At 50.0% G+C, this 24,924-nt stretch overlaps 1 protein-coding gene across 1 annotated transcript; it reads right to left on the bottom strand.

Annotated features, from left to right (window-relative positions):
• Positions 1 to 6,235: 6,235 nt before the first annotated feature.
• Positions 6,236 to 24,813, bottom strand: ZNF473 (zinc finger protein 473). The gene is given in 6 exon segments (XM_078062538.1): positions 6,236 to 8,710; positions 8,712 to 11,196; positions 12,433 to 12,522; positions 14,650 to 14,760; positions 21,402 to 21,632; positions 24,701 to 24,813. Coding segments are annotated over 4 exon segments (2,739 nt in total). The 5' UTR covers positions 14,750 to 14,760; positions 21,402 to 21,632; positions 24,701 to 24,813; the 3' UTR covers positions 6,236 to 8,646.
• Between the last annotated feature and the right edge of the window lie 111 nt (positions 24,814 to 24,924).

The following is a 24,924-nucleotide window of genomic DNA, read 5'->3' as shown; positions in this document are numbered from 1 at the left end:
CTTCTGATTTACCCGCTAGTTGGATCCCTGGGACATTCAGTGATACTAAAACTGTATTAAAAACACTTGGGCGTCTATATGGTTGGCAGAATGGGATTCTCGGCTCGGGTAAGGAGTTTTTCCTCCACATGAATGTTCCGAGGACATCAGGAAGTCGAGAGGGACCCAGGAAGTTTCTCTGTTACTTGGGGCCGTCCTGCCCCCTGGAAGGGCCTGGCATTTCCAGCTCCCACCCACTCGTGCGCTAGTCACCATGACAGCGGGAAGGGCCCCTACAAGTCACCCGAATGCCCCAGAGGACTGGCAGCCTCAGCAGCTTCTGGGAGCTTGTTAGAAATGCAGAGTCCTGGGCCACTGGGCCTGCCGAGACAGAGGCCATAGGGTCACCTCCAAGGGACAACCCTTCTGAGGAGCCACGTTCCCGGAGTTCACGAGCCACACGTGCTGGTGGCCACCAAATTGGACAGCATGGATGGGACATCTGCATCGGGACAGCACTGCCTGAGTGACAGATTAAACATGGCAGGATGGCTGGGGTGAGGGTGTGTCTGTCGCCACGGTCCCTGCCCCAGGCTGGTCAGAAAGGCTTTCCCCTCAGGGAGGGCCTTGCCACATCAGTGCATGAGTATCTGTCTCTCGGGTGGGAGGGCCCACGTTCAGCTGGGGTGAGCTTTGATCCGGGGGTTCCCACAGCTGTCACACCCGTGGGGTCCATCTGTGTGTGTTCTGAGGTCCTGTGAAATTCGAATGGTGGCTCAAGGCTGGCTCACCTTTGGAGCATTCAGAGCATTTCTTGTCTGCGTGGCTCACCTGGGATTTGTCTTCTGAAACTGCTCTGAAGCCCTGTTCAGAGTGTGACCCTGGCAAGTCCGCTGTCCTGTGGAAAGGACATGGTGTTCATGCCACAAGTGTTTGTAAAGCCTGCGGGTCCCTAGGGACCATCCCCGGTTTGATGATTCCTGAAGAGGACTCGGTTTGTAGTCATTCTCACTACATGGGGCCATGTAGGGGCCATGACTCATTACAGTAAAATGACGCAGAGCAAAATCAGCAAAGGGATAAGGCGTATGGGGTGAAGTCCAGGGGAGACCAGCACCAGCTTTCAGAGTCCTCTCCCCACGGAGCCACACAAGCCACATCAATTCCGCCAGCAGTAAGGTGTGACAACGCATGTGGAATGTTGTCTACCAGGGACATTCATCAGAGACCCAGTCATCGCCCAGAGTTTGTACTGGGGGCTAGTGCCATAGACACCCTCAACCCGGGATGCACCAAAATTAGAGACTCCCAGAAGGAAAGCAGGTGTTCAGCAGCAACCACTTAAAAAGTCACCTATCATATGATTCCACTTATATGAAAATTCCAGAATAGGTAAATCCATAGAGACAGAAAGCAGATTGGTCGCTGCCGGGGGCAGGGCTGGGGAGAATGGGGGTAGTAAATGCTTAATGGGGAGGGGGTCTACTGTTTGGGTGATATAAATGTCTCAGATCTAGATAGTGGTGATAGTCACACAACACTGAGTGTACTCGATGCCACTGAATTGTTACTTTTATTTTTTTTAACGATTTTATTTATTTATTCATGAGAGAGAGAGAGAGAGAGGCAGAGGCAGAGGGAGAAGCAGGCTCCCTGCTGAGCAGGGAGCCCGATGTGGGACTCGATCCCAGGACCCCGGGATCGTGACCTGAGCCGAAGGCAGACGCTTAACCATCTGAGCCACCCAGGCGCCCTGAATTGTTACTTTTAAAGGGTTGCTGGTTACTTTGATCTTTATGTGCACTTTACCTCAATTGAAAAGAAAAAAAGAAAAACCAGTCCAGTTCCTCAGTTCCTAACAAGCCGAAAAGACACTGGTCTCTCAGGTGGGAGATGATGGGCCTCTAGCTCTCACTCATTATGATCACCAGTGCTCTGGGTTGAATTGTGTCGCCCCCAAAATATGTGTTGAGGTCCTAACCTCCAGGATCTCAGCATGGGACTGTATTTGGGAATAGGGTTGTTGCGGATGTAATTAGTTAAGATGAGGTCGTAATTGGAGGTGGGGGGGGCAATCCAGTATAACTGGAGTCTCATAGGGAGAGGGAAATTCAGATTCAACACCCACAGGGGGAGACCATATGAAGCCATCCAGGGAGAAAGTGAGAAGCGGGAGGCAGACACTCAGTGACACAGCCACAAGCCCGGGAACACCTGGGACTGTCAGAAGCTGGAAGAGGTGGGGAAAGATCCCCCTGTATTAACCCTGTTTTAAATTTTGTGTAACATGATACTTTGATATTTTAAAAATATCAAGTGGCCAGGCACCTGGGTGGCTCAGTCGGTTAGGCATCTGCCTCTTGATTTCGGCTCCAGTCATGATCTCAGGGTCGTGGCATTGAGCTGCACGTCAGGCTCTGCACTCAGCGTGGAGTCTCCTTGTCCCTCTCCCTCTGCTCCTCCCCTGTGTTCTCTCAAATAAATATTTAAAATATACTTATTTTATATTATTTTATATTATTATATTTATATATAATATACTGGTGCTATATTATATTTATTATTATATTATATATAATTATATGTAATAAATATATATATTATGTATTGATATACTATATTTATATTATTTTATATATATTTTTATGTGTATATGTATATATATTTTTTTAACGTGTCTAAGGAGAGGCTGCCTCTCCCAGAGCCAGCCAATTCCCAGAGGTAGTGAAGGGCATGCCTCTCCGCTGCGAACCAACCCATCTGGAGCCAATACCACCCAACCACCAAGCCACAACTTCCCCTGCCCTAAGTCATCCCAGGGCCAGGTACCAGGCAAGTGGGGACAGCCCTGGTGCCTCAGAGCCCACTGGAATCATCCAGACTGGCCAGACCTGAGCAGTGCTCTTCCTTGCTTTGGCTTTCCTATGGAAACCCCCGCCCTCAAAACTGGCCTCACTTTTCTCTCCTTTTCCTGCCCCCAGTTGACACTGGTACTTCCCAGTGTAGCCCTGGGACTACAGGGATGTGCCACATTTTGTTTATTCATCTGTCATGCATGATCACTTTCATGTGCATTCAGAGTGTGACTGTCACAAACTTCAGGTGGTTTTCATTTAGGGGGCTCCACCCAGTGGGGGCACTCAAGCAACCTTTCGGGTCTAGAGTGAGACCAGCGATCTCAACCATGATGCCTTTCAGCCGCTGGGGGGTCCTGCTCAGTTATGAGGTCTTCTCTGTATAGTTAAAATGGCACCAAAGCTTGCAAGTAATCAGTTTAAAAACCTCAATGAGAATAGATTCATTAATGTCTCCCTCACTTGATGTATTAACATGCTTTTCTGACTGAGGGATGAAGTGGTGAATTAAACCAGTTTATCAGCCAGGAATTCTTTGGCTGGGATGAATAGAAAACCCACCTCCACCTGGCTTAAACAAATAGGGGAGTCATGGGCTTTGGCCAACTTCAAAGTCCAAAGTGAATGTGCTCAGGTCAGGTTTGATCCAGGAGCTCAACAGTTTCACCAGATTTGTCCTGTCTGCTTACTTCAGTTCCTGAAATGTTGATTCATCTAAGAGCGAGTCCCTGTTTTAGTTTCCTAGGGCTGTGGTAACAAAGTACCACAAACTTGGTGGCTTAAAACAACAGAGATTTATTCTGTCAATTCTGGAAACCAGAAGTCCAAAATCAAGGTGTACGTAGGGCAGTGTTCCTTCCAAAGGCTTGAGGGGAGGATCCTTCCTTGCCTCTTCCAGCTTCTGGTGGCTCCTGGTGTTCTTTGGCTTGTGGCCACATCACCCCTGCCTCGGTCTCCATCCTCACATGACCTTCTTCTCTGTGTCTGTGTCTCTCTGTGGCCTTTCCTCTTGTAAGGATGCCTGTGGTTGGATTCCCAGTCTAAGGTCACCTCAAGCCTTTAATTATTTCCAAACAAGGCCACATTCTGTGTGGATGAGTGTGAATTCTGGACACTGTTTAACCCACTGCTGTCCCTAGCAGCTCTGTCTAGGTGGCTGTGCCAGCGATAGCTCCGTGCGTTTTTTGCTCATGGCCAGCAAGAAAGCATCTTTGCTCCAGCATTCTTAGCAGAGGTCCTGAGATTCGCTGTGCTTGGCCCAGCTTAGGTCAGGCCCATTTCTGAATCAATCACAGTGATCAGGGATGGGAGTGCTGATTGGCCAAACTAGGCCATATATTCTTTGCCTAGAACGGGGGATGGAATGTAGAGGACACAGAGCTACATGTGTCCCCAAGAGAAGGCAGGACCGTTGGGGAGGTGAAGGGTAGATCTCAGAGGTGACAGACGTTCACTGTAACTAGCAATGCCAACAGCTTTTATCTCGTACCCCAGCACATGAGGTGCATGGGATGTTGTGGTCATTTGGGTCATGATGGCACAAGGTGGGGAACCACTTCCTTCGGGACTGCTGCACTTCCCAGCCTCCCAGGGAGTCCCCTTGGCAGGGAGCACCACAAGATCTCTGCTGCTTGCTCAGATCTCAGTGGATCTACCTCGCCTGGGATATTGTCACAGGGCTCCATGTTTGTTTCCAGGCAGCTTTGGAAAGCGCCTCCAGAAGAGGGGTTTGTGGGCTGTTCAGTAGTGCCCTGGGGCTGGGGCCATGGTCAGGGCAGGGGTGCTCCTCCTTCCCCTTTGGCCGAGGTGCATCCACTTTCATGTTTTATACAGTAAGCTCCTAGGTAGTTTCCTTAGAGCAGTATCTTCTCAACATTAGGCGTCCGCGTGCCCCCTGCTTGGGTGTTTGCCGAGCAGCCACCTTCTTTCTGCCTAACATGCCAGCTACCTGCACCAAGATTCTCCTGACCCATTGATTTCAGTCAACACCCCTTAAGCCTTTCACCCACAACTGTGAGTGGACAACCAGTATCATATGCCATGAATGGAAGTTTGCTGTAGGAGTAAATAAAGGAACTTCAGATTGTCCACCCCAAGTGCAGAGCCGCAGAGTCCTGCTCTGCCTGAAAGAGGAGACAGGAAGATGCAGGTGTGAAAGCCACTTCCTTATTTTTTTTAAGATTTTATTTATTTTTTGACAGAGAGAGACAGCGAGAGAGGGAACACAAGCAGGGGGAGTGGGAGAGGGAGAAGCAGGCCTCCTGCTGAGCAGGGAGCCCAATGCGGGGCTCCATCTCAGGACCCTGGGATCATGACCCGAGCCGAAGGCAGACGCCTAACGACTGAGCCACCCAGGCGCCCCAAAAGCTGCTTCCTTATTGAGGTGACCAGAAGGATCAACAGACTCAAAAAGGGAACCCTGACTTCTCAGGTGGATAGAGATACAGCCCCACCTCCTCCCCACCCCACCTCACCCTCACCAACCCACAGTGGACATGTAGCGTGAGTGAGCAAAATAAACTTGCGTTCAACCACTGAGATGTGACACTTAACTGTGTCAGCACAGCATTAATCTGGCTCATCCTGACACGCTTAGTTATCCTTGGCAGGAGGATATCCTTTGAGCCTTAGCCAAACTCAGTGTTCCCCCCCTAAACTCACAACCTGAGATCAAGACCTAAGCTGAAATCAAGAGTCGTATGCTTAACTGAGCCACCCAGGCACCCCTAACTGATTTAATTTTTAAAGATTTATTTATTTTAGAGAGAGCAAGCACAAGTGGAGGATGGGGCAGAGGGAGAGGGGGAGAAAGCATCTCAGACTCCCTGCTGAGCATGGAGCCTGACTTGGGGCTCAATCTCAGGACTCTGAGATCATGACCTGAGCCAAAATCGAGAGTCAGGCACTTAACCAACTAAGCCACCCAGGAGCCCCTAAATCGATTTATTTTTCAAGAGGATTTTCTACTACTGCCATGAGTGGGAAACTAGTTTCTCTTGTCAGTAAAGGAAAAAGGGTGGGGGGAGGGAACTAAAATACCGAGAGGAAAATAGTATTAATTTCTATCTACAATGACTGCCTGAGCCTGAGGCCTGCTGTGTCTTTGTATCCAGAGAGGAGTGAACGACATGCGGTCGATCCTTCCTCCTCAGTCAGGATCACACTAGAACGAAGTGTGGTCTGATGATGTATCTGAGGACCAGCAAAACTGTGTGGTTCCCCAGTGTCCATGCCCCACCCACACTTTGGGACAACAGACATAACTACCCCTCTCATGGGGCAGTGTTCACTGTGAGAAGCCCTCCTCCTCCAGAACATGAGCACTTGGCAGGCCTGGGGGCCTCCGTGTGCCCAGCATCTGGCCAGGTACGTGGCAGCAGGCTGAAAGAAGCAACCAACGCTTATAGACTCAAAACTTTAATCAGAGAACCAAAGAGAACCAAAACGCACACATGAAGGGCATTTCCGCACTGCCCCACAGCAACACAGGTCAGTAGTTACAGAGACTGCCCCCCACCATGGCTGCCAATTTTCCACAGGGCCTCTGACCTCTCTCTTTGGTGTCAAAACTCTCGTTGAACACACTCATCAGTTCGAGTTCCTGCCTCTGTTCTGCCCCTTTGGTAGAGAACAGGCCCGTCGCACAGACTACACAGCGATCAGAGGGCGGGGACCATGTGCAGGGAGTTTGATGTTTTGGCCATTTGAAAACCAGTATGTTCCCCACTGTGGTGTGGGCCCAGTGGTCAGCCAATCAGTTCTTAGTTACAACAAAACCAACCAGCAGAACTCAAGGTGCAAGGTTTAAAAAGCTCAAGAGCACAGAGCACATATTCCTAAGCTTTTGTAGCACCAAAAACATGAAAGATACCACAAGTGTCAGTGTCTTCATTAGATTCTGTTTGTGCTTCAGGAAACATGTCACTGGTCATTCAGTGGGTGAGACACAAAAACCCAGAGCTGAGGAGGTATCATCAAGAGGGAGCTGATCGTGTGGTTCCACAAGGTGTCTCAGCTGTAGAACAGGCCTGGCCAAGGTTAAGCAGTTGACTTGAGGGCTCCAACAGGATGGTGTCCTCCCTGGGCTCTCCAGCACTCCGCCACAGTCCCAGAACTTGCTGTGACATGAGGGAATTTAAGATGTCACTTGTCAACGAATGGTACTTCTCTGTGGAAACGGGGCCATCCACTTCCCTTTGATTCCAGAAGTTTCCAGGCAAGGGCAGGGCTTACCACATTGGTATTCCCTACCCTGGAGCCTGACAAAGTGCCTGGTGAGTGGCTGGCTTGGACAAACAGTACATGAGGAATATGTTAGCTGTCATTTCTGTATACTACAATTTCCACCATCAAGGACATCTGTGAACTGTGTAGCAGTATAGAATGCAGCTTTCCCAGGTGAATCCCACTGCTTCCAGTACCATTAACTCCCACAGCAAACTGGGCCTCATGCTGTATAACCAACTTTAAATTATGGGAAGGGGTGACATGTATATGTGGGAGGGTGTCCTTTTGAGTGGGAGGTTTTGGAGGTTAGGAGTGGAAAGTTCTAACTAGTTAGTGTTAGTTTACATGCTCTTCTTGGCTTCTGTGGGTTAATTAAGAAAGTACGACGGAGCAGAGGGAAGGAAAAGACTAGACTTTTTTTTTTAAAGAAAAGAGCAAGGTGCTGGGTTTTGGGAACCAAATTTAGCCAGGGGCATTTTGGAGAAACCTTTAAAAATGAAAGCTATGTGGGGCACCTGTGTGGCTCAGCCAATTGAGCATCCAACTCTTGGTTTTGGCTGGGGTTGTGATCTCACGGTTGTGGAATCAAGCCCTCCATCAGGCTCTGCACTTAGCGCGGAATTTGCTTCAGATTCTCTCTTCCTCTCCCTCCCACTCACTCTAAAATAAATAAAATCTTGAAAAAAAAAAAAAACTATCTAAAAATAAATAAATAAAAGTGATGCAAGGGTGCCTAACTGGCTCAGTCAGAAGAGCATATGACTCTTGGTCTCAGTGGTCAGTTTGAGCCCCACGTTGGGTATAGATATTACTTAAAAGTAAAATCTTAAAAAAAAAAAAAAAATGAGGGGCACCTGGGTGGCTCAGTTGGTTGGGCATCTGCCTGGCTCAGGTCATGATCTCAGGGTCCTGGGATCGAGCTCTGGGTTGGGCTCCCTGCTCAACGGGGAGCCTGCTTCTCTCTCTCCCTCTGCACCTCACCCCTGCTCGTGCTCTCTCTCTCAAATAAAATCTTTTTAAAAAATGAAAGCCACCGCACAGTATTAGCAAGAACATTAACTGCAGTAAATAGAGGATTGCTAATTCTTCCCTTCTTTTTAATATATTTGTTGTATATCATAAGTATTTGTAGCTCACATTTGGTGAGTACTTACTATGTGCTGGGCACTCAGTTCAAAGTGCTTCTTTACATCTATTTATTTATCCTCACAACAGCGCTCTGAGGTAGGTAATTGTCTTGTGCCCATTTTACAGATGAGGATGCTGAGGCCCTAGGAGGTCCCATGACTCTCCCCAGAACACTCAGGTAGCACGTGTCAGAGCTGGGATTTAACTCAGCCAACTGGCTCGGGTCTACCTCTGAATTCCCATGTTCTCAACTACTGTGTTTTCATGAAACTCGGGTACACATTTTCTAATCACTCTTTATGGATAAAGAGATGTATTTATTTGGGGAGAGGGAGCTTACAATGTGATTTCAACTTTAGGACTCAGATAAACCATGTTCAGATGTCTGGGACTTTGCTGCAACCCAGTAGTAGGAAGTATTGCTACTTGTTACTTTCTACTTAACTCCTTGTTACCTCTAAGTGTGAACTTGCTGATGTCTGCTGAGACCTGCAGCAAAGGGCTGACAAGGTTGACATTGCTAGTTTCTCTTGGGTGTGAACTCTCTGGTGCTGACTGAGATGGGCACTGAGGCCAAAGGCTTTCCCACACACCCTACAGGCATAAGGCTTCTCCCCAGTGTGAACTCTCTCATGCTGCATCAGATTTGCTTTCTGAGCAAAGGCTTTCCCACATTCAGCACACACGTAAGGCTTCTCCCCGGTATGAATTCTCTGGTGAACAGAAAGGCACGAGCTCTGGCTGAAGGCTTTCCCGCATTCCTGACAAACATAAGGCTTTTCTCCGGTGTGAATTCTCTGGTGAACAGAAAGGCATGAGCTCTGGCTGAAGGCTTTCCCGCATTCCTGACAAACATAAGGCTTTTCTCCGGTATGAACTCGCTGGTGAACAGAAAGGCATGAGCTCTGGCTGAAGGCTTTCCCACATTCCTGACAAACATAAGGCTTTTCTCTGGTGTGAACTCTCTGGTGTTGAATGAGTTGAGCACCCATGCTGAAGGTTTTCCCACAGTCACTGCATTTGTGGGGTTTCTCACCTGTGTGATCTCTCTGATGCTTAGAAAGGCACGAGCTCTGATGGAATGATTTTCCACATTCGTTACACTCAAAGGACTTCTTTCTAGCATGAGCTCTCTGATGCTGAGTAAGGTAGTTACTGTGGGCAACGGCTTTGTCACATTTGTTACACTGAAGGAGTTTCTCTGCAGTGTGAATTAACCAGTGTTCTGAGAGATGTGCACTTTCACTGAAGGTCTTTCCACATTCATTACATTTAAAGGGGTGCTTGCTCTTGTGGACAGACTGATGTTTGGTGAGGGAAGTGCTGTGGATGAAGGCCTTCCCACAGTCCCCACATTCATACCGCCGCGCCCCAGAGTGGATGCTCTGGTGGCGAATGAGCTGTGTACTTTGGCCAAAGGCTTTTCCACACTGGTTACACTCAAAGGGCTTCACCCTGGTGTGAACCCTCTCGTGCTGAGTCAGGTATTTGCTGTGGCTAAAGGTTTTCTCGCATTTATCACACTTAAAGTGCTTCTCGCCAATTCTTGGTTGCTCTCTCTGCTCTGAGTCCTGATTCAGGATCCTCCTGCTCTCACCAAGTCCTTGTTTTTCTCTGGTGTGAACAGTCTGGTGGCAAGTTAGGGTGGAGCTGCAGATGAAGCGCTCACCACACTCCTGACACTCATACGGGGTCTCCACATTGTGCATTTTCTGGTGTTGGACAAGGTGTTCATTGTGGCTGAAAGTTTCCTTGCATTTGGCACAGCTGTAGGGTTTTTCTGTGGCATGGATGGACTGGTGTCGAATCAGGTGGGAGGCCCGGCTGAAACTCTTGATGCATTTGTCACATTTATAGGGCCGGTAACCAGTGTGAATCCTCTGATGTTCATTAAGGTGAGTGTTCCGGTAGAAGGCTTTCCCACACTCACTGCATTTGTAAGGCTTCTCTCCACTGTGAACCCTCTGGTGGATCTTTAGGGTTGAGATATTCCTGAAGGGTTTCCCACACTGATCACACTTGTAAGGCTTTTCTCCAGTGTGAACAGACTGGTGTTCAACAAGCAGCAAACTCTGCCTGAAGGTCTCCCCGCATTCCTGACGCTCAGAGGGCGTGTTCGCAGCATGGATTTTCTGGTGTTGGAGGAGGTATTTATGGAAGTTGAAGGTCGCCTCGCATTTGGAACATTCATAGCATTTCCAGGTATGGGTCTTCTGATGCTGAGTAAGATGAAAGGTTAGGCTGAAACTCTTGCCGCACTCGCTACATCTGTAGGACTGACCCCCCGTGTGGGTTTTCTGATGCTCAGCAGGCTGTAAGCCGAGACCTGATGGCTGGTCACCATCTTGATTCTTAGATGGGTTTTCTCCAGTGTGAATTTTCTGATGCCACAGAAGGTGTGTATTCTGACTGAAAGTTTTCCCATACTTGGTATACACACAGGATTTGTAGCCTGTGTGAGTCATTGGAGGCACAAAGAGGCAAGAACTCTGGCTGAAACATTCCTCGTACTCTTGATGTACTGTGGGTTTCTCTCTAGTATGAATAATCCAGTGCTGGATAAGGTGGTAACTCTGGCTGAAGCTCTTCCCACATTCACTACATTTATACAGTTTCTCCCCTTCCTGGAGAGTCTCCTGCCGGCTCTGGTCTAAGTCACAGCCAAAGTCACTCCCATGTTCCGGAGATGTAGCTGGTGCCAGGCTCTTTTCAGGAAGACTGTGAATCACAGAATCCTCTCCTGTGGAAAGGAGAGACTCAGGACCAAGGTCTCTCTTGAGTTCGTGACTCCTGCATTCTATGGGACTTTCCTTGTTGGTAACAAAGTCAGACCTCTGAAAACTTTCTGGATCCCCTAGGATACTATCTAACCAACTCTCACCTACACAGGCTTTCCCCCAACTGGAGTTCCAGAGGCCATCCTTGGAAAACGTCTCCACGATCTCCTGGGAGAGTCCTTCTTCCAAGAAGTCGTGGTCCAGAAGACCGTTCTTGACCTCAGCTGTGTCTGAAAGAGAGAGAAAGTGCAGATGTCTCCTGTTCCCAAGGGTAAAAAAGTCTGGAGCTGCAGGGTGAGAACACAGACGAGGGAGAACGGGTGATGGCTCCTCAGTAAGCCTGTCCTCAAGGTGATGAAGGAGAAGGGGCCGAAGTCGTGACCTGGCTGGAACTAGCACCACAGGAAACAGCCCATTTCCAGGACAGTTAAGCGGGGAACTGGGCAGCCACAGGGGCTCCACTGGGAAAGGGAGCCTCTCAGCGGATACTCTCTGCCATTACCCCCATCAGCTATGGCCTGCTTCCGGGAGAAGGGCACTGTTCAACAGGGAAAGAGATACAAATGACAGTAACGCAGCACCGTTATTACCAGCGGAGGACAGATTGGGTTGGTAAAGGCACGGCTACATGTGCGTGGAAACAGCATACGTTGTTGAGGTGGCCGGATTCTGTGCCTGGGCTGGTCACCTATGCACAAACACTGGTGTGCTCGACAGGAAGCTACAGAGGGTCCACATTCATGAGCTCACAAGCAGTGAGCCAAGAACAGAGCTGCATCCTGACTGGGTGGTGGAGGCTGAGACCGAGCCATGCGGCCACCCCCCCTGTGATCTCTGATTCAGGGGCCCTTCTCGTGTTAATGATCTGACCATGAGAACAGCCTCCTGTGCCCCAGGCAAGGCCCCTGTCTCTGCCTTTTCCCACTGGGGACATCTCAACCAGGTGAATACCCTCACTGCCTAACCTGCTCCCCCCGGAGGAACCATGGCCTAGGAGAGACCCGAACAAATGTTCTTGGCTGCATTAAGGCCTGGGCTTGCGTTATTCACAGATGTAGCCCCCCACTATGCCCTGTGGGACGGACCTGTGCAAAGAGGGGTGAAACAGACCGGGGGTTCAAAGGGCTCAACAGGCACAAGGCAGGAAGGTGGACAGACTGAATCAGGGCCTGGAAGGCCACCTCCTGCTCAGCCTGAAAAGATGGAAGAGGGGACAGAGGAAAGGCACCAGAACAGCCGCATGCTGAACACTGATGTAGATGGAGACGAGACAGGCCGGCAGAGGGAGGGTCCCAACCTGCCAGTATGAGTGGACAGAAGCCAGCACATGGCAGAGCGACACTCATCAGTCCAGGGTCAAGATGTCTGGATAAACATTCTGGATCTGGACGGAAGTTCCAAAGACAGACGGCACACAAGGGGCCATGTGGCACGGGCCCACCGCCCTCCCCTCCCTGCCCACTCACCAGGGCCCGCCGATTCTGGGCTTTCTCTCACCAGGACCTTCAGCTCCTCGGTGCCATCTGGATGGGAGGTCAGTTTGGGTTTGGAGGGGTCTGTAGGCAGAGAAGAGCACTGTCATCAACTAGGACATGGAAGACCAGCCAGCTGCGTAGCGGGAACCTCCTGGCTCTCCTGCCTAGCCAATGTTTTATCCAGCGTACTGCTCCTGAGGGCCAGACGCTGCACTGGGCGACTCCAGGGACACCTGCCCTGCTGGGTTCCCAGTCCAGTGGAGGAGAGGGACCCAGACAGTCACAATCTAGGGTGATCAGAGCTGTGACATCCGGGGCTGAGGATACAAAGGACTTGCAGCAGCTCTTGAGGAATGAGCGGTGTGCCAGGTGGAGAGGCTCGTACTTCCTCAGCCATCCATGGCTCACGCATTCACCCAGGGAGTGCGCATCACCTGAGGCCTCCACAGGCCGGGCCTGGGATGGAGCATGCCGGGTTCCCACAGCCCAGTCGGCCCCACGCTCTGCCCTCTGCAAACTAACTGCTCGAGCAAGGGAACAGAGTCATAATACCGGGGGTCCGAGCTACAGTGGAAGAAAAGCCCCTTCTGGCTTGAAAATGAAAGGGCCGTGAGCCAAGCAACGCAGCTGCCTCTAGAAGCTGGAAAGGGGCAAAGAAACACTCTTCCCTGGAGCCTCCAAAAGGATCGAGCCCTGCCAACACACTGATTTTAGCCCCATCAGACCCGTTTCATACTTCCGACCTCCAGAGCTATAAGAATTGTTTTAAGCTGCTGTGTTCGTGGCATGAGTAAGAGCAGCCATAGGAAGCTAATACGCTGCTCGGGTGTACACACACGTGTGCAGGGGAGTCAAGGGAAACATGCATTTATTGCGGGCCGTAGTTTAAAAATAGAAAAGACAGAGAGGTCTGAGCCAAGCTGCTTCTGTAGCACACATTGGGCAGAGTTGAGAGAAAATCTGCAAGGCTGGCCCTTGGCTGGTGTCTGGGCACCTGGATTTGAGGAGGGTGGCAGATTTCCCGAACCAAGATGAGCTGTGCCCCAAGGGTCATGCTGAACACCTGCTTTCCTGCTGGGAGTCTAGAATTCTGGTACATTCCAGGCAGAGCGCGCCTCTGTGACCAGCCCCCAATAAAAATTATGGGCACGGAGTCTCTTTAACGAGCGTCCCTGGTAGACATTTCACATGTGTTGTCACCTCGGTACGCATCCTGTGGGAGTCCACAGGCAGAGGGCTCTGGAAGCTGGCTCTGGTTTCCCCTTTGCTGCCCATGCTGGGTCTTTTCTCTGTAATATGTCGTGGCCGGGAGTACTACATGCTGAGTCCTGCGAGTCCTCCTCGTGCACCACCAAACACAGGGTGCTTGTGGGGACCTCAGCATAGCTGAGATGGTGACTTCCCCTCTGTGGACCTCGATTTCAGAAGGGCCCACAAAACAGGGAGTCAGACTTCCTCGTGGGGGGACGGTAGGATTGAAGGGCAGTTCTCAGCACTGACCCAGTGTGAGACCCGGCTCCTGACTCAGCTGCTCCTGCATTTACTGAGCCGCCGCTCAGTGAGTCCCCACGGCAAGTACAGACTGTTCCAGACACTGGGGATATACCCGTGGGCAGCATGGGTGGACAGTCCCCGCCCTCAGGGGGCACCCGTCCCATCGGCAGGAGACAGAGCATCAAATGAGCAGTTAGCAAGTGCGGGGGTGGTGGGTGAGCAGAGCAGGAAACAGAGGAGGACTTGCTCACAGGCCGTCCTGGGGGCAGGGAGGGGACGGGTCTTCTAGCAGAGGGGAAGGCAGATGCAAGGACTCTGCCTGTCAGCTCTACAACGACGAAGAGGAAAGTGCTGACGAGGCCAGAGCAGCAGGTGGGGGTGATCAGGGTTTCTCAACCTTGGCACTCCTGACATTTGGGGTCGGATAATCCTCGGCTGTAGGGGCTGTCCTTGCATTCCAGGACATGTGGCAGCAAGCCTGGGCTCTACCCACGAGATGCCAGGCACATACCCCCCACTCCCAAGTGCTGATAATCAGCAAGGGCATTGCCAATGTCCCTGGAGGGGGGTTTGTGGCCAGAACTGGCCAGCTGAGCACTGTTGGGCCACGTCATGCTGGTTCTCTGGCGGTCAGGAGCCGGGAGTTTATCCTGGGGGACAGGAGCCACTGAGCAGGGCAGTGACCAGGCCCCCGGGGCTAGAGTGGACACTCACTCAGCAGGAATAGGTTCTGGTAGTTGTCCAGCGCTGTGTCCCAGAACAGGTCCCCCTGGTCCAGCCCCAGGTGCTCCCAGTCCTCCAATGTGAAGTCCATGGCTGCATCCCCTAGGGGCACAAATTCCTGAAATGTGACATGCTGTCAGTGACACCGAGACTGGGGTCAGGGAAGGACCCAATGGCTCACTCCGAGCACCTCCGTGCTCTCAACATACCAGGCCTTTGACAAAAATCATCTCCTGGGAGCCCTGAGACATAAGAGACTGGGCATCCCCATATTTTATAGGCGAGATATGGAATCTTGGACAGGGGATGTGAGGTCCCCTCAAGGTCACACAGGCAGGACTTAAATCCACGTCTGCCTGTTGCTAAAATCTATTTACTGTGGCTCTTGCTTTTGAGTGTTCATTCAAGATTTTAAGTTATTATGGAAATTTTCAGACATATACAGAAGTAGAGATTTGCATGTAACAGACCACCATGTACCCATCACCTGACCTCAACCCGTTAACATTGGTCTATTTTGTTCATTAGTTTTTTTGCGGGTGGGACAAAATATTTCAAAATGAATCCCAGGCAGCATCTGATTTCCCCTGTGAATACTTCAATATTTACAACAGAACTCCTTAATCACTGAATACCTAGATCATATTCAAAGTCTGAATGCAGATTTGTCTGACATCTCAATGGTGGTTTTTTCCTTTTTAATTGTAAAAAAAAAAAAAAAAAAAAAAAATGCCACTTCATCCAGTGGCATTAAACGCATTCACATTATGCAGCCATCACCAGAACTCTCTTCACCTTGCAGAACTGAAACTCTGTCCCCTTTAACCACCATCTCCCCACCCCCAGCCCCAGCCCAGCCCCTGGCATCACCAATCTGCTTTCTGTCTATGATTTGACCACTATGGGTTCAATGGTATGTTTTTCTGGCTGGCTTGTTTGAATCAGAAGCCAAAGTGGCCCATGCCCTGCACTGGGCTGACATGGCTCTGAAGGTTTTTAATCTACAGCTGTACCCTCTACCCTCTTCATTCTCCACCATCCCGACTGAAGGTCCCACATTGTAGACGTGGCGATTCCTCTCGCTGTCATCTGGCTGCTCCTCGGCTCACCGCATCTCCCAGAAACTGCTTGGTAAGCGGCCTGATTAGATTCAGTACGACTTCTGAGGGGAAGCAAGAGCCCTCATAGGTGGTGCTGGGTCCATTTTGGGCTGCATGACGGCCTGAGGCACCCAAATGTCCAACTGTAAGTGACATCATCTTTCTTAATTTGAAAACTTCCTAGTGAATACGTACTTAGAATAAACCCTCAAATACTCGAAAAGTATTGATAATAAAGGGCCAGCCTTGGGGCGCCTGGGTGGCTCAGCTGGTTAAGCATCTTACTCTTAATCTCAGCTCAGGTCTTGATCTCAAGGTCATGATTTCAAGCTCTGTGTTGGGCTCCACGCTGGGTGTGGAATCTACTTAAAAAAGGGTCGGGGAGGGTGCCTGGGTGGCTCAGTTGGTTAAGCGATTGCCTTCGGCTCAGGTCATGATCCTGGAGTCCCTGGATCGAGTCCCGCATCGGGCTCCCTGCTCGGCGGGGAGTCTGCTTCTCCCTCTGACCCTCCCCCCTCTCATGTACTCGCTCTCTCTCATTCTCTCTCTCTCAAATAAATAAATAAAATCTTTAAAAAAAAAAAAAGGGTCGGGGAGGCACCTGGGTGGCTCAGTTGGTTAAGCATCTGCCTTTGGCTCAGGTCATGATCCCGGGGTCCTGGGATTGAGCCCCACATCGGGCTCTCTGCTCAGCAGGGAGTCTGCTTCTCCCTCTGTCCCTCACCCCTCTCTCACTCTCTCAAATAAATAAAATCTTTAAAAAAAAAAAAAGTGCCAGCCTTACCCCAAGCACCCCGTCTCCAGGAGGACCCATGGATGGCTCTCTGGTGTGCTCTCTCCACACTGCTATCAATGCACACACAGGCATGGGGTTTTTTTAAAGATTTATTTATTCATTTGAGAGAGAGAGAGGGAGAGGGCATGAGGGGGAGGGGCAGAGAGAGAGGGAGTAAGACTCTCAAGCAAACTCCATGCTGAGAGCAGAGCCTGATGCAGGGCTCGATCCCATGACCATGAGATCATGACCTGAGCCAAAACCAAGAGTCAGACACGTAACCGACTGCACCACCCAGGTGCCCCTACAGGCATGTTTTACCTAAGAACAGAACCTGAGTCTCTGGTTGGGCTTGGCACTTGGCCCCGCTACCTTCCCTGTGGATGACCACTGGCAAGTAAGTCACATGCCCCTTCTGAACCCTGATTCCTACCCCATTAGTAAGATGGGACTAATGAGCCCCATGGCATGAGTCGCTGCACCAAGAAGCGACTGAGTCCTCCTACCACGTAGAAAGGACCCAACCAAAGGGACCAAAGGACAGTTCCACACCTCTCCATCCCCATCACAGGTCTCAGCCAGGAGTCCTCACTCACCAACTCCTTGAAAGCAGGATTGTCCACAATTTACAGAAGGTAAGACTGAGGCCCAGAGAATCAAATTCACCTGCCCCGAGTCACACACTCGCTAAGTGGGGGCAAAGGAGCGAGAGCCCCCTGTCTGTGTGATCCTAGGAAGCCAACTAGTTAGAGGCATGACTCTGTATTCTGTCAGACCCCCAAATCAAATTCTGGTTCTGCTATTTATTAACCACGGGACCTTGTTATTCCCTGTCTCTAAGGCCCTGTTTCCTCATCTCTAAAATACTGCTGCTGTGGGGACGCAGTGAGCCGAGGACCGTCTCCACAGCACAACCCATCGTCCAGGGACCACCGAGCACCTGCTCTGAGCCTGCCTCATGCCAGGCACATGGCAGAGCAGAGAAGAGTCTAGCTCTTATGGAAGTTAGTCTGGGTGTGTCATATTGATATTTGTGGAAAATGCTTTGTAAAACTCTTAACAGTCAACACACACACGTGGGTATGTTAAAAAAATGCTCATCTTCAAAGGATGATAGGAAGGAACTGATCTTATACTGAAAATTGGTGAATAAGAGGAAAGAATCAAGCATTTATCCCACCTCTGCTATATGAACTGTACCAGTGGGTTACCAAATAGAAGATGAAAGGAGGTATCTTTTTTTTTTTAGAGTGAGAGAGTGCATGCAGCAGGGGAGGGGCCGAGGGAGAGGGCGATAGAATCTCAACAGGCTCCACGCTCAGTGCAGAGCCCAACGCAGGGCTCAGTCTCAAAACCCTGAGATCATGACCTGAGCCGAAACCAAGAGTCAGACACTTAACCAACTGAGCCACCCAGGAACCCCAAGGAGATATCTTTTTATAAGAGTATTCCAACTAATGAAAAGGAAGGAATTAGAGCACCACCATCTTGCAAGCCCTGAGGAATGCTGAGATGAGAAGGCAGTAAGTATCAATTCCTGCCAGGATCACAAAAAGAGAGAACCGGACATTCTGGGCCTCCCGAGTTCTTTTTGTTTTTAAGTTATCCAATCATTTTCTTTAACGATTTTATTTATTTTTTGACAGAGAGGGAGAGCACAAGCAGGGGGAGCAGCAGAGGGAGAGGGAGAAGCAGGCTCCCCCTTGAGCAGGGAGCCCAACGTGGGGCCCGATCCCAGGACCCCGGGATCATGACCCAAGCCGAAGGCAGACACTTAACCAACTGAGCCACTCAGGCACCCCTCCAAGTTCTGACAAAAGGACTGGCTGAGGCTGATCAAGCCTCTGAATCCAGCCACCAACTGGGAGTGTGCTGAATAGCACCAAAAGTAAGTAACCAGCAAAAAAAAAACCAAAACAGACTGGGAGAAATTCTACAGGTCAAACAGCCCTGGTTCTTCAATGGACAAGCTATTAAGACAGAACGGGATAGAGGAGGAACCTGTATGTTAAGAAACCCCTAAAAAAAAGGCATTAAAAAAAGAGAAGGGGCAACAGGGACATGCATTTGGGTGATAAAACTATTGTTCAAAAAACCAGAAGGAAGGGGCACCTGGGTGGCTCAGTCGGTTGGGTGTCCAGTTCTTGATTTCTGCTCAGGTCACGATCTCAGGGTTGTGGCATGGAGTCCAGCATCAGGCTTAATGCTGGGCGTGGAGTCTGCTTGAGACTGTCTCTCCCTCTGCCCCTCCCCCCTCACTTCTCTAAAAAAGGAAGTGATGACTACAAAAATCAGGTTATTTATGGGTACGTGAGAGGGCTGGAATGCAGCCCACAAAGGGCCTCCAGGATGGCCAAGGTCTCACTCTTGACCTGGTTGGTGTTTGCCTTCATTAAGTCATTCATTTGATGTGCATGGGTTTCTGCATTTGTGCTTTATTTTACAACGAAGATTTCGGGGCACCTCAGTGGCTCAGTTGGTTGAGCATCCGACTCCTGATCTCAACTCAGATCTTGATTTCAGGGTCATGAGTTCAGGCCCCGTGCTGGGCTCCGCACTGGGCATGGAGCCTACTTAAAAAAAAAAAAATACAACAGAAAGATTTCTCAAAAATTAAGCATATTAATTAAGCATATTCTAAACAGGATGCTCCTTCTGGAAAAAGATAAAAGGTGGAAGGGCACAGGCAGGGAGACGAGCAAAAAGATGAATTCCATGATCCAGGTGAGAAATGAGACAGGGATGGAGAGTGGGGTGACAGGACGAGATGTAGACATTTTGATGATGGTGCTGACAACATTTCCTAAGAGATCAAATGTAGCGGTGAAAGACAGAGAGGAGCCCAGACATCTCTAAGATTTTAGCCTGAGCAACCAGAAGGATAGAGCTGCAGCTTCCGGAGACGTGGGAGAAGCAGGTTTCCGGGCAGAGTCTGAGTTTGGTCTGGTGCAAGGTAAGTTTGAGATATCCTTTTAGACCTTAGACATAACGGTCCCCCAAAGACATCCATGTTCTAATCCCCAGAACCCACAACTGTTACCTTGTACGGCAAAGGGGACTTCACAGGTGTGACACGTTAAGGATCCTGAGATGGGGAGGTTCTCCCGGATGATCAAGGTGAGCCCTAATTGTCATGACCAATATCCTTATAAGAGGCAGAAGGAGTCAAAGGAGGGAGAAGGCAAGGTGATGAAGGAAGCAGAGGTGAGAGGGATGTGACCATGAGTCAAGGAACACAGGCCCCTCTAGAAGCTGCAAGAGGCCTGGAAGGGATTCTCCCCCACAGCCTCCAAAAGGAAGGGGCCCTGCGGACACCCTGACTTCAGATTTCTAGCCTCCAGAACTAAGACAATACATTTCTGTCGTCCAAGGCACTTTGTTACAGCAGCCCTCCCAAACAGAACCACTCTTACCCCCCCGTAACATGGGAGCTACATGGCGGCAGGGACCACATCAGCTGGTTCCCTAGTGTGTCGATACAGCGCCTAGAACAAAGCCTATCTGTAGGAGGCACGTGGGGGCGTGCAGTTCTGACAGCTGTTTCGGGACAAGGCTGGAGCCAAGAGGTAGTGGGGCTGAGAGATGGGGACGATAAACTGGGTCTTGGTCACACTGGGTGAGCTGGCGGATCAAGCCAGCACCCCCGCTGGCCTTTTCGGTTATGTGCCCTACAGAATCTACTGACAGTTTAAACTGGGTTGAGTCGAGTGTTCTGTTATTTGTAGTTGAAACTGTTCCTGTCTATACCCTGTCGGAAGGGATTAGCCAAAGAGGTTTTCTCACCAGGAGCCAGATTAGAGAGTCCCAAGAAGCTTCCTTTCCTGGACTCCTCGACTTTGCCGGACAGCAGCACCCCTGGAAATAGTGGTGGAGGGTGCGGGAAGACCCTGGACTTGATTCGTGGGGCACTGGGGAGCCACAGCGAGTCTTATACTGGCCAGTGACAAGGTCAGAGCATGCATTCATTCATTCAACAGTCATTTCTCCTGTGTGCCAGACCCTCTGAGGATGCTGGAGGCACAGAGGTGTCAGGCCCTGTCCTTGGCCTGGAGGGGACATTCAGGGATGCTGATAGCATAAGGAGATAGGGCTGTGACACAGGGCGGTATCCAGGGCTGTGGCCAGGAAAGGGCGTGAAAACATTGCCTTGGATCAGGGAAAGCTGCCTGGTCGGGTGAGATATTCAAGTTGGATCATTAAGGATAAACAGGTATTACCAGGTAGAGGAAGGTTTTCTTTCATCATTCAAGCAACACCTCAAGAACTCCTGTGTACCAGGCCTGTGCTGTTCCCTGGGGGCCCAGAGGTGAGTCCCAATCAGTGCCCATCCCCAAGGAGCACCTTGTCTGGTGGGGTGGACAGACGGGCAGGAACAACCACATCCAGGTGGATCTGTGCTATGGTGGAGGCAGCAGGGGGTGCTATGGGAGAGCAGAGCCAGGAAGAGCTGACTGCCCAGAGAATGTGGGGGGGACTGAGCTGTGTCTTGAAGGCTGTGTAAGACTTACCAGCCAGAGATGGCGGGTAGGGTATTCTGGCAGAGGATGGAGCCTGAGCAAAGGCTGGGAATCTGGAAAGTACAGTATAACATTTTACCACCAGGCCAAGAAAGGAGTTTTGGTTACTTAGGGAGACAGAGAAGATGCCGTGGAAGGTGGTGGGACTCAGATCATGCAGGATTGTGCTGAGAAATGTGGATTTTATCCTATAAGCAGCAAGGATTCCTGGAAGGGTACTGCACAGGGGAGCGATAGTATAAAGAGAGGATCACTTGGGGGCCACCAGAGGACAATGAGCCCAGAATAAAGGCAGGCCAGCTGTGCAGGCTTTGGGGATGACTGATTAGGACAGAGGGGCCCTCAACTCACCTCAGTCACAGCCAACTAGGGCCCAGCAGCTGGAGGTCTCGTTTAAGCTCCCTCTCCTTCCCTTCCATGTTCCCCACTGGCAGGGCTGCAGGAGGGACAAGGGAGCTGGGGCAAAGTCTCCCTTCCTCCAAGGGTTGACTCCCTGGCCATGCTGGATGAACCCCCAAAATGTCCCGAAGTAGGAGGATCAGGCTGGGGGCGCCTGGGTGGCTCAGTCAGTTGGGCGTCTGCCTTTGGGGGGGGAAAAAAAAGGAGGATCAGGCTGAACGTGAGGCTCCCTGCAGGAATCACAACAACAACTTTGTTTTTATTGAAACTACCCCAGCCCCTCCTTTCCACTGTGCATCAGAACCTACAAAGCAACTTCATAACTGTTCCTGGCACTTGTTACAGTCAGTAGATATATGTTTGGGAGAGGTGCCCATTAAGGTGGTGGGAGCTTCCCTCTTGCTCACTACTGTGTCTCAGGCCCAGCACAGTAGAGACTTTTTACACGTTTTTTTGACAGAACACAATGTCTAATTGAAACCCTGGGATGACCTTTCTGGGATTTCTGATCTGTCATCTCTAGGATCTCACCCAGGTGAGTTGGCCTCCAAAACCTGCTATTTCTACAACAAACAGCAAGATTTCTCCAACATTTTTTTTTTTTAAACCATGACCCAGGGCGCCTGGGTGGCTCAGTTGGTTAAGCGACTGCCTTCAGCTCAGGTCATGATCCTGAAGTCCCGGGATCGAGTCCCGCATCGGGCTCCCTGCTCGGCAGGGAGTCTGCTTCTCCCTCTGACCCTCCTCCCTCTCATGCTCTCTGTCTCTCATTCTCTCTCTCGCAAATAAGTAAAACCTTAAAAAAAAAAAAAAAAAAAAAAAAAAAAACCATGACCCACAGTAACAAAGACAATATATACCGTTACTACTCATTCACACACATAACTAAACAAAAGCTTCATGAAATAATACTGAATCTTAAAAAATAGAATGTACCAGGATCTTTTCTATTCTGGTTTCTTCTATTTTACTTCATTTAAAAAAAAAAAAAAAGATTATGGCCACTGCCCACTGAGCTATTTTCATGACCCATAATATACAAAACACTGTACCAGAGGGCTATTTACACATCGGTAGCCCTGCGAACTTCCTAATTGGCACATATCTATGGAGTGATGAAAATACCCCTATCACAAAGCAGCAGGATTGTCATAATGATGGGTCCACAAGTCTTAAGCCTCTGAAGCCAGATGTGCTTTGAAGTTCAGAAATTTTCAGATTTTTTGGACGGTGATATACCATATATACAATATATTTCTTTAAAATCACAGTGTAGGGGCACCTGGGTGGCTCAGTCGTTAAGCATCTGTCTTCGGCTCAGGTCACGATCCCAGGGTCCCGGGATCGAGCCCCGCATCGGGCTCCCTGCTCAGCGGGAAGCCTGCTTCTCCCTCTCCCTCTCCCCCTGCTTGTGTTCCTTCTCTCGCTATCTCTCTCTGTCAAATAAATAAAATCTAAAAAATAAATAAAAATAAATAAAATCACAGCGTAGTGTGGGACAGGCAGCATTTTGTAATTGAACACGTCGATATTTCTAGAGTGACGGGTATAAATATTCACTCTAGGTAGGATAATTAAAGGTTATCACTCTTAGCAGTTCCAGTCAGGTCTGGACACCAAATTTATGGAAAAATATGATCTTCGGGGCTTTCCAGATTTTGATGGCAGATTAGGCAATGTGGCAGACTTGTAAGTGCTAACATTTACTCATCAGTGATTTTCCTCACATGACGGAGGTTAAGCCTCAACTTGTGAGTATAATTTGGTCCATAGCTGTGTTTTTTTGTTTTTGTTTTTCCCACAGTGTTGGCAGACAGGAGGTTTTGAAAGAAAATTATTTTAAGGAGTCTCAAACTTATTTCGCTTAGAAATTATATTTCCAGGGGCGCCTGGGTGGCTCAGTCGTTAAGCGTCTGCCTTCGGCTCAGGTCATGATCCCAGAGTCCTGGGATCAAGCCCCGCGTCGGGCTCTCTGCTCAGCAGAAAGCCTGCTTCTCCCTCTCCCACTCCCCCTGCTTGTGCTCCCTCTCTCGCTGTGTCTCTTTCTGTCAAATAAATAAATAAAATCTTTAAAAAAAAAAAAAAATAAATTATATTTCCAGTGTCCAAAAAATCCTAGATTTGGCCCGCTGATCTGTCAGTTGGTGCCTACTTAAAGCGACCCCCCTTAGATGGGGCAAGTGCTCCCTGATGCCCCACAGCCCTCCTCCAGACAGGTTCTCTCCTTTAACTTATCTGCCTGACTCTCAGAGACATCTGAGCTTGAGACCTCCGTCTACAGTTTTCACATCACGTTCTGTCCATATCTCACACACTCTTGGAGCCATGGGACAGAAGAAACTGGAGCCCGACTGTGAAGCTCAAGGTCACCCAGCCTGTCAGAATAACTTGAGCCAAACAATTACAGGACTGAAAAATCTTGGGCCCTGGCGTTGGGAAGTCTTGCTGCTTCTTAGTGTGGGGCCATGGCTAGATCTAGGTCATTCACGCTCTCTGTGCCTGGTTTCCACATGTACAAAATGGGACAAATGAAACAGATCCACAGTCCCGTATCTGTTCATTCTAAAAACCAAAAAAGCTCTGAAAACCAGAACTTTATTCATAAACTGACAGCAAAACTGAACCCGAATCGCCACAGGATGCGTATACTGTGAAGATTCACGCCTTTCCCGGCAGAAATCATCAATTTCCAAGAATTGCCCCAGATCCCTCTGGGGTGTTGACTAACTATGAAATACGCACCCTTTTAACTTTCTAAACTCTGAAAATATGTGATTCCCGAGGTGCTGCCAAGGGAGCCGATAAAAGCGAGCAGCTGCACTTAGCGCTGCTGCGGAGATCACAGAAGGAAATCCGAGAACGGCGCGGCGGCTGGCACACAGGAGGCGCTCGAAGGTGAGATACTTCGACCTCCTGAAGAAGTCCTCCCATTCATTTATCCCTCGAGATTTGCCTCGCTTCAACTTCGAGCAACTCAACCCCTCCTTCGGCCTCAGACTCCTCACTCAAAATAAAATCTAACCGCTCCTCTCAAGGGCTCCGGTGAGGACTGGAAACCGTTTCAGCGAAAGCCCGGCCCAGAACAGGCTCTAAACAAGACAGCCTTCAAGACCTCACCTAGACACCTAACCGCCCAAGACGGCGCGCCCTTTGCCGAAATCGCCCCGTGAGCATTCCGTCACCCCCTCAGGAAGGACGAGGCCCCCAAGCCTCCGGAGTACTCAGCGACGCCAGCCTCGGCGTCTCCTCACCTGAAGACTGCAGTCCGCCGGATTAACAGACGCAACTCCCGCCGGGAAGGAGACGCTGACCCAACTTCTCTCACTCGCGCCTCGTAACCACTTCCGGCGTCGCATGAATTTCCTCAAACTACTCCACCCAGGACGCTCCGCGCCAGCTCGAGGACTCCGTTTCCCAGAAGACTGTGCGGGCTCCGCCCCTTGTCTTCCTATCTCCACCCGCTTCCTCAGCCTTA

Source organism: Halichoerus grypus, chromosome 15, assembly GCF_964656455.1.
Source record: "Halichoerus grypus chromosome 15, mHalGry1.hap1.1, whole genome shotgun sequence".
Lineage (NCBI taxonomy): Eukaryota > Metazoa > Chordata > Mammalia > Carnivora > Phocidae > Halichoerus > Halichoerus grypus.
This window is presented reverse-complemented; position numbering and strand designations above follow the sequence as displayed.